General features: G+C 45.9%; 1 protein-coding gene across 3 annotated transcripts in view; it reads left to right on the forward strand.

Annotated features, from left to right (window-relative positions):
- RASSF5 (Ras association domain family member 5) overlaps positions 1–9859 on the forward strand; it is a 107033-nt gene that overhangs the window by 62020 nt on the left and 35154 nt on the right. The window contains exon 1 of one of the 3 annotated variants that reach the window (XM_069074730.1): positions 1083–1668. The exons of the other annotated variants lie outside the window; for them this stretch is intronic. Coding sequence (XP_068930831.1) covers positions 1549–1668 — 120 coding nt within the window. The 5' untranslated portion in view covers positions 1083–1548. Of the gene's footprint in view, positions 1–1082; positions 1669–9859 lie in introns of those variants that run through there. 3 annotated transcript variants of the gene reach the window in all.

Consider the following 9859-nt stretch of genomic DNA (forward strand, 5'->3'; position numbering starts at 1 on the left):
TATCTTTAAGGCTAGGATGGTACCTGTATAATGCTGAGGAAATGAGCAAATGTGTTCCGGCACTAGCCCATAGGAGGCAGCCTGGCATAGTAAAAAGAATACTGGCTCCAGAGTCAGACGTTGTGGGTTCAAATCCTACCTCTTTCCCCCATATGACCTCAGATCAGTTCTTTAATCATGTTGGGCCTTTAGTTTCCTTCATATGCACAATAATGGGGTTATGAGTAGATGGCTCTGATATCTCTCCTAGCTCTAGGTCTGTTATCATGGGGACCAGAGGTTGAAGGGGAGATGACCAGCCTTACCTTATGACATATTTTCCAGAGGGCAATGGAACCTTTGCACATCTTTGTAAGACAGCCTAACAGATTCACAAGCATTATTCCAGCCAGTCAAATGGGGATTTGCAAATGACCTGTCCCCGATGTTGGAACTGGGCAGAGTCTAGCAGAAACTTCTCTTAGTCATCTAAGAATATGTAAATAAGCTCTGTGCAATATCGAGAATCTCTAAAAATTAATCCCCCCTCTGCAATTCCTAAGGACCCTGGGTCAGGTGTATGAGAGACGGTTTGCATACACTTGGCATAAGTTCTCCAGGACTTTCTAAGTCTCTTCTGACAACTCCTCAGCTAAAATGCTATTTCTTGAACGACTGGCATTTATTGAGTCTCTTTTATTTCTCTATTCATGTCGATTGCCCCAGATTTCTTACCCCAGAAGCAGAAAGCCAGAAGGTCTGCCACTGGGTGTAGGAGAGCTAGAGAAGAAGGAAGAGAATCTTGCACATTTCTATCCATATCACCCAATCCACTATGGCTGATGGAGAGTGGGCTGTGTTTCCTGCGGTCCTGCTCTCAGCCCCCCAATCAGGCTTGAGGGCTGCCATCACCCATCCTTACCTGGGCCCCCAGAGAGGTTGGCTGGCAGCCCCCCAGCCCAGCCTGCCCCTCCCCCCCCCCCCGGACTTATGACAGCTTGAAGGAAGCCTGAAGAGAAACCTTGCGAGAGGAAGTGGCTTCTGAACTCTACTGCAAACTCTGAGAGTGGCAGGAAAGGGGAGAGGGGGTGGGGGGCAGTGGGGAGATGTTGAGCTTTGCATGCTCAGCCCTGCTGCGACAGCAAGGAGATTAAACCGCAGATGGTGAGTGAGTTTGAGAGGGAGGCAAGGAAGAAACTCACCCAGGTCTGACACCGGTGTTTTGTAGCTGCGCCTATTGGGGAAAGGAGGGCTGTGGGCGGAGAAGGGAAAAGGTTAGCTTGCCGAGGAGCCAGCCGTCCTTTCTTTAAAGTAAAGGAAGGAGGGGGCAAGAAAAGCCAGCAGAAGCGGAGGAATTGGAGGAGAGGAGGTGTTGGAAGCAGGAGCACGGGGGAGCTGAGCACACAGGATCCCGCTGCCTGGCTGGCTGAACAGGAACTGAATTAAGACATCCTCTCGCTCGCTGCCGCATTCGGAGCTCCGGGGGTCTCACTACCGCGCACGCTGCCCCCGGGCTGCCTCGCGCCCATGAGCTAAAGAGCCGCCTCCCGTCGCGGGAGCCCGCGGTAGATGACCGTGGACAGCACCATGAGCAGTGGGTACTGCAGCCTGGAAGAGGACTTAGAGGACTGCTTCTTTACTGCCAAGACTTCCTTTTTCAGGAATGCACAGAGCAAGACCCCCTCCAAGGTAAAAAAGGAAAATCCAAAGAGGGAGGGAGCTACTTTGATTTGGGGGGAGATAACCCCTGTGTTGGAGAATGAGCACCAAGGGCTCCTTCAGCTACCCAGATTCTCTGACAGGAGGGATGCCTCACACCCAGAAGGAAGTGACATGTCTGTCTGTCTGTTTCTCTGGGTATGAGTGGGCAGGCTTTTTTTTTTTTTTTGCCTTTGGGATATGTGAGGCTGCCTCTCCTGAAGATGCCAGGCTGGATAGCAGATACTGGATGGCCTGGCACCTTTAGGCAAATTGCCCAGGGTAGTTTTGGTTTCTCCCATTTTAATCTTATCAGAACCATCCTCTAGCCCTAGGTTGGGTGGTCTGCCCTAACTGTGATGATGGTGTGATCTCCTGGTGGGGTCGTGGCCCAGTGAATGTAAGAGGGTGAAAGTTGGCAACACCCTCTGCCTTTATGAGCTAAATACATGCCCCAGAAGGATTAACTGGAAGGTGGATGCTGCTCCAGCTCTTAGCAGGACAAAGGTGGAGACTTCCGCGTTTCAGTCCCCATAGGGCTTTGCTCAGAAACCATCTTAAAACAGAGTTCTCCAACTCTGCAGAAGTCAAGGGTTTTTAAAGAGGAGGGCTGTCTTGAAAGCCTCTGAGTTAATAATTTTCGCACACTTCATAGTTTTAACTTCCTGGATTGCTTTGGGTACCTACCATGGCTTACATGAAACTTTGGAATTGGGGGTGTTCCCCCGACTGCTTCCCAAACACAACCAACATGTCCCCACAAAATGGTTGCAGTTTTGTCTCACTATCTGTAACATATCTTGGCTAGAGTGGTGGCAGAGTTGTTTGCTTGGCTTTTTTTTTTTAATCAGTAGAGGAGGGCTCTGAGCCAAACTCTGGGAGAGGCTGTTTGAAAAGGGAACATTTGTTGGGGGAGATTGAGCTGTTAAATTTCACAGGTGTGTGGCAGGCTCATCATTAATTCAAGATTCTTGTCCGGATTATAATTAACAACAACAAAAAAGATCTCAGTCTCATCTCTGGTACCTCCCTATCAATAATTCACCTTGCCAAGAGCTCTTGCTTAAACTGAACTCTATGGTCTCATATCTGGGAGGTGATCATAACAACCAGGGGATCCCTCTCTCCCTCCAACCTCTTGTACCTCTACCCATAGCCCCTCTCCCTCCCCCTGCCCCCCCCCCCCCCCCGCAACTATAGTGGGAAAGGGCAGAGATAACACTGAACCAACACACAAAGTGTGGAGAAAAGAACTCTCATAGCCCCCCTGCCTCCCCCCCCCCAGTTCCCTTCACCTTTCTCTGCTTGGTAAAAATCAGAGTTCTTTTCTCCACACTTTGTGTGTTGGTTCAGTGTTATCTCTGCCCTTTCCCACTATAGTTGCTTGGTCTTCATGGTGGCAGGACCTAGAGATGAACATGTTGGATTTTGAGTTTGAGGACTTGGATCTGATTATACTTTTTTTAGCTGTGTGATGGAGCAACCTAAAAAATCTGGTGGCTTTGGGCTGCATTCAAAGAGGCCTAACTTCCAGGAAAGGAGGGATCCTCCTCTACTCTGTCCTCATCAGACATCATCTGGGATATTGTGTTTGGTTCTGGGCACCCAGTGTAAGGAGAACACTGATAAACTAGAGTGTACAGAGGAGAGCAGTCAACATGGGTGAAGGGCCTTGAGTCCATGACATGTGAAGATGGGTTAAAGAACTGGGCATGTTTAATCTGGAGAAGAGGAGATCCAGGGAGGACATGGTAACTGTCTTCAGGGACTTGAAGGATTGTCATATAAAGGAAAGGCTAGATTTTTTTTCCAGTTTGGCCCCAGAGGACAAAACCCAGAACAGTGAGGTTGAGTAGGTGTTCAGGAAGTCAGTTTAGGCTTTCTAATCTTTAGAGAAGGCAATTTGGTGGCACAGTGAATCAAGTGCCAGGCCTGGAGACAGGAAGAATCTTCTTCCTAAGTTTAAATTCAGCCTCAGACACTTTCTAACTGTGTGACCCTGGGCAAGTCACAGCCTTGTCTGCCTCAGTTTCCTCATCTATAAAATGAGCTGGAGAAGGAAATGGCAAATCACTCCAGTATCTTCATGGAGAAAACCCCAAATGAGGTCACAAAGAGTGGAACATGACTGAACAACAACAATCATTAAAGCAGACTAGGCTGCCTCGAGAGGTAGTGAGTTTTCCTACCTTGATGGACTTCAGAAAGAGGATAGATGGCTACTTGTCAGATATTATTATAGCAGGGATTCCTTTCATGTTTGAATTGGACTAGAGGTCCCTTTCAAGTCTCCAATTCTGTGAGTCTGTGGCTGGGTAAATCATTTCATCTCTCTGACCCTTAGTATCTTACCTATAAAGTGGGTATAATAATTCTTGTGTCTTGCCAATCTTAAAATCTGATCCTGTAAAGGATTGAGTCCATGCCAGGCTAACTCAAGATAGTGAAATAATAGCTCACCTTTATATGGTGTTTAAAATTTTTCAAAACACTTTCCTCCTGGAAGAAGCAAGTAAGGCAGGTCTTATGGCCTTACATCTACAGTACCTGGTACATATTAGGCACTAAATAAATTCTTGTTGATGTATTATCCCCATTTTACATATAAGAAATGAAGGTTCAGAGAAGTAAGATGACTTGCCCAGGACCACACAATTTTCAAGTGTCAAACACAGGTCTCTACCCTAGCACAGGCCTCCAGACCCCAAGAACAAAGTATAGCCTACCACACAGAGGGGTGATTAATAAATGCTTTGGAGGTGGAAAATGGTGGTGATAATTTTAACACCTCTTTCTTCCTGCTCTCTGGAGGATTGCTGCTTTTGCAGGGTTTGGGCTGAATTATAATGAGCTTTGATATCATGCATAGATACTTTCTCCACCAGATGATTCCCTTTCAGCCTGGAGCCCCACATGTTTCGGCCTGGTAGATGAGTGAGGAAATCACCTCAGTAGAGCTGGGTTAAGGGGGTGGGGTGGGTGGCATGTCACTGTGGCTGAAGTGATGGGCTGGGCTCAGGGAGAGATACGTGTGGCTTGGGGGTGGGGATGAGGGGGAGGAATCTGATGGGGCAGCTTCCCTTATGGGAATGCTACAAAAATGTATTATTTTTAAATAGCATTTTCCAGAACTCGGTTCTAACTCAGCCTTGCATCCAAAGGGGATTTTTAAAAGATTCCCCTCCTTACATCATGCAGATTTCTTTTTCCTTGGCTTTTTCCTCCCTATGGAATGAGAAGAGATGAGTTTCTAAAGGATTCCTCTTCTCCATCAACTCTCATCTGCAACCCTGGGAGATGGGGTCCCCCCCGGGATGGGGGGGCACTTCCTGTGTTTCTGTGTGGCAGAGCCCACACATTGGAGAGGCTCCTGCTATAAATAGCCCTGTCAGAACGACCTGTCTTCTCTTCAGCTCCTTGCTGGAGCAGAAACACAGTAACATCTTGCTACTGGCAAGAGGCTTCCACACAGCTAATGCTGAATCCCACCCCTTCAAAGGGATCAGCAACTGGGCCTCCCTCCTGTGTCTGTGTCCTCACTCTACCCCTGGGAGGAGGCAAGAGGAAGCAGTCAGTCACCTCCTCCTCTCACAGAGAAGGGGAAGCTCACCCCCGGAAGTGTGAAGCCAAGGTCGAGCCTCTAAGAAGAAAGTCACTGGCTAGATCCTAGAGTCACAGAAGAACAGAATGTCAGAATGTTACACCTGGATGGGACTGTAGAGGTCCTCTGGTCCAAATCCCTCATTTCACAAAAGGGGAAACTGAGGACCAGAATGAGGGAAGAACGTGCCAACCATCATGCAGCTAGTAAGTGATTGAGGCAGGATTTGAATCCAGGGTCTCTGACTCAGACTCCAGCTTTTTTTATGTTAGACTAATCCAGCCTGGGGCCTTATTTCACCAGAGGGCCAGCTGACTGCCTTCTTCTGGCCCAGTATCTCATTCAGTGGGAGACAACTTAATTTTGAATCACCATTCTCAGCCACAGAGGGTAAATAGCTAAAGCAGGATGTCCTTGGGTGTTCCCCAGTGTAGTCATAGGAAATTAGGCCTCATATCTTATACATGTGGGTAAAATTGGAGTATATGTCAGTAATGGGGAAGTAGCGATCTTCAGTGAGTGAGGGCTACACAGCCCTAGAATGATGGTGGTATCAGTGGTGGTTTCCTCTTTAAGGTGTTTTTATTTCTTTCATGTTCCCTCTTCCTTTCTGTTCCTACTTCCACCAACCTGGTGACACTTGTCCAGTATTTAGAACCATGCCTGGAAAATAATGAGTGCTTAATAAGGGTTTGCTGACTAGTGAAGGCCCTCATCACCAACCATCTTAGCTACTGAAATAGCTTCCTTATAGGTGTTCTTGCCTTTATTTTTCTCCTCTCTCCAGTGTATTTTTCCACTACTACCATACTAATCTGCCTTATTCACAGACCTAATCAGGTAACCCTGCTCAAAACTCTTCACTAGCTCCCTACTGACTCTTAATTAAAGTTCAGACTTTGGCCTGGCATTCAAGCCCCTTTACAATCTGATGCCACTCTGCCTGTCTAGTCTTTTCCCTTCCAAGTCAACGGCATTCTATCCAGTAAAACTGGACTGCTCTCCATTCCCAGTGTATATCCGGTACTTTCCCACCTCTGTCCCTTTGCTCACAGTTTCCTCCAATGTCCCTTTTTCTACATCCTTTTCCTCTGTCCCTTCTGGAAATCCTTTAAGGCCCAGTTGAAATGCCACTGCCCCCATGAAGACTTCCAGGATTCTATACTGCCAAGTCAGCAATGATCCCTTCCCTGTCCCAACCCCAGCAACTCCCTGAAGACCCTATGTAGCATTTTACTTGGACCTCTCGTGCACTTACCTTATTATATTGTAAGCTGTAGCTCTTTGTGTTTTCATCATTTGTTCACTAGCCTGTAAGCTCCTTGAGGGAGGAATGGTGTCTTAACTGCACTTTGGATCGTGCCTGGCACCATATTCTGTACACAGCAAGCATTTACTAACCATTCGTTGAATTGAAATGAATGACTTTTTTCAAATTATTTTTATGGTGGTTACTACCAGTCTATTTGAAGCTAAAAGGTCAGATATGATTATCCCTAGTCTAGGAAATTAAGACCTACAGAGATGAAGCCTTGAAGTTAGAGATGAAACAGGATTATAATTCTGGTCTCCTGGCTCTGTGTGCACGAGCTGAGGGTTCTTTCAATGAAACCAGTGATCTGGGTCATGAGAAAAGCAAGGTTGGTCCACTGAGGAAGCTGGAGGTAGAGGAGGTCTGGGAAGCCAGTAATCAGCTCCTCTAAGTTCTCTCCTGGCGATGATGGTTATTCCCGTGTTTTCCTTTGGACCCAAAAGGAGGGTCTGACCCAAGCCAGCCATATGGCCAGTTTCCATCACCATGGGCTCTCAAATGCCTACAGATGGCAGCAATTTAAGATTTCAGCCACTGAGCAGTTGCCCAAACTCAGCTTTTCCTAGAGCTCTGGAACCTGCCCAGAGTCCTGAGGGCTGCTACCCTTTGGGAGAGAGACAAGACAGCAGAATGTTAGAGCAGATTCCCCCAGGTGATCCAGGCACTTCCCTTTACAGGTAGGAAAATAAAGTCCTAGAGTGGGGAAATGACTTCCCCACAACCACACAGCTTTTGTATGGCAACACTGGGACTGGGAGCCTGATTTCAGGCTCTGAAGCCAGTGTTTCTCCAATCGTGGGAGACTGCCTTCTCAAAACAGGGCATGAATGGAGTGGCAACATAGCATCGTGAAGATGGTCATGAATAACCAATCTTAAAACCTGGCCTTTGTTTACTCTTGGTTCTGTGACTAACTGGCTTGTGACCTTGGGCAGGTCAGTTCCCTTCTAGAACTTACAGCTTCCCAGCCTACAGATAATAATACCTGCCCCAACAATCAAATGTTTATTAAATACCTACTATAGATATTATGAGGATGTATAAAGAAGTAAATATCACAGTTCATGCCCTCGAGGAATCTTACAGATAAGCAGGTATGACATATTGGCATAGTGGATAGGGCATTGGACCTGGAATCAGAAAGATCTGGGTTCAAATGCTGCCTCAGATACTTCTTAGCTTTGTGACCCTGGGTAAGTCATCATCTGGCCTCTGTCAACCTCAGTTTACTCATCTAGAAAATGGGGATAATATTAGCACCTACCTCTTAGAGTTGTGAAGATCAAATGAGGCGATATTTGTGAAGTGCTTTGCAAACCTTAAAGCACTATGTAAATCGAATTATTATTGTTATTCTTAGAAAGTAATGTACCAGATGCAGAGTATAGTTAACTAGAGCCATAGAACCATGTGATATACAGTGAAAATTCCTGGATTTGGAGTCAGAGGATTTGGGTTCTAGTTCTGTCTCTACTTATTAGCTGTGTGATCTTGGGCAAGTCACAGCTGCTCTGAGATTCAGTTCCAACGTCTTTGAAATTAGACTTAAGTCTTCCTTGAGGAGGTAGATAAGACTTGTTTTTCTGAAGACCTAAAAGGAAGAAGCTACATCTTTGATTCTGTTAATCAGACTAAATTAATCCAACTAAAAGAGGCAGAGGGCAGAGGAAGGGGTAAGTTGGTGTAGAACTGTGGACAGCTTAAGTTATAGTTGAACTCAGAGTCATTTTAAAGGATAATGCCCTATAAACCAGAGTGTATTGGGAGGGAGTGTGTGTGTGTGTGTGTGTGTGTGTGTGTGTGTGTAAGAGAGACAAACAGACACAAAGAGAGAGACAGAGAGAGATGATTAATTCTTGTGCTTTGGGAAAATCACTTTGACAGCAGAGGGGAGGATGAATTGAAGTGGAGAGAAACCTGAAGCAGGAATTCAATTAGGAAGCTATTGCAATGATGCAGGCCAGGAGTGACGAGGGCTGTGCCAAGGTGGTGTCTGCGTGAGTGGAGAGAAGGGGCCTGTACAGATGAAATGCTAAGAAGGTAGAAACAAGACTAGATAACAAATTGGTGATGTGGGGTGAGCTTGACTGAGTCATCAAGGACACCACCAGCATTTTGAGCCTGGATGCCTGGGATGATGGACAGTATTAGAGAAGCTTCAAAGAGGAGAAAGGTTTTTTTGGGGGAAAAGATTCTATTTTGGGGAAAGTTCTATTTTGAACATGTTCAATTTGAGACATTCAAAAGGTCATTAGGGATTTGAGACCTGAAAACAGGAGAGAAGTCAAGACTGATGTGTAGATCTGGGAATCATCTGAACAGAAATGATTGTTGAACTCATGGGAGCTGATGTGATCACCAAGGATAGAACAGCAGTCCTTACCTTTTTTTGTGGCATGGACCCCTTTGGCAGTCTTGTGAAAACTATGGGCTCCTCAGAATATTTTTAAGTGCACAAAATATATGGGATTATAAAGAAAAATAATTATATTTAATATAGTTAATAAACAATATTTTTTAAAAGTTCATGGATCATGGGGTGGCCAGGTGGCACAGTGAGTAAGAGTGCCGGCCCCAAAGTTGGGAGACCTGGGATCTAATCCGGTCTCAGATACTTAGCACCCACCCAGAAACACCTGGCCGTGTAACCTTGGGCAAGTTACTTAATCCCAATTGCTTTAAAAAAAAAGTTCATGGACCTAGGTTTAGAATCCCTTGTATAAGGGGTAGAAGAGAAGAGGGCACATCTATGTTCAAATGGGCACTACCTCCATGTAGATCCAGCAAAGGAGACTGAGGAGTGGTCAGGCAGGTAGGAAGAGAACCAGGAGGGAGCTATGTCACAAAAACCCAGAGGGAAAAGTATCCAGAAAGAGGGTGATTGACAGTGTCAAAGGTTACCTACAGACCTAGGATGGGGACTGAGAAAAAGTCATCAGATTTGGCAATTGAGACCGCTGATAACTTTGGAGAGAGCACTTTCATTGAATGATGATCCCAGAAACCTGATTGCAAAGGGTTTAGAACTGATTGAAAGGAAGAGAATTTGAGATACCCAGTAGAGATGGTCTTCTCAGGGAGATTAGCCATGAAAAGGAGGAGAGATATAGGATGATAATTGTAGGTCAGTTGAGGCTGAACTCAGGGTCATTTTAAAGGATAATGCCCTGTAAACTAGAGTGTATTGGGTAGAGTATGTGTGTGTGTGTTTGTGTGTGTGTGTGAGAAAGAGAGAGAGACAGAGACAGAGACAGAGAGAGAGAGAGAGA

The sequence above is a fragment of the Petaurus breviceps genome, unplaced genomic scaffold (genome assembly GCF_028583685.1).
Source record: "Petaurus breviceps papuanus isolate PSGF00001 unplaced genomic scaffold, PetGlider_PUasm1.0 90895, whole genome shotgun sequence".
NCBI classification, from domain to species: domain Eukaryota; kingdom Metazoa; phylum Chordata; class Mammalia; order Diprotodontia; family Petauridae; genus Petaurus; species Petaurus breviceps.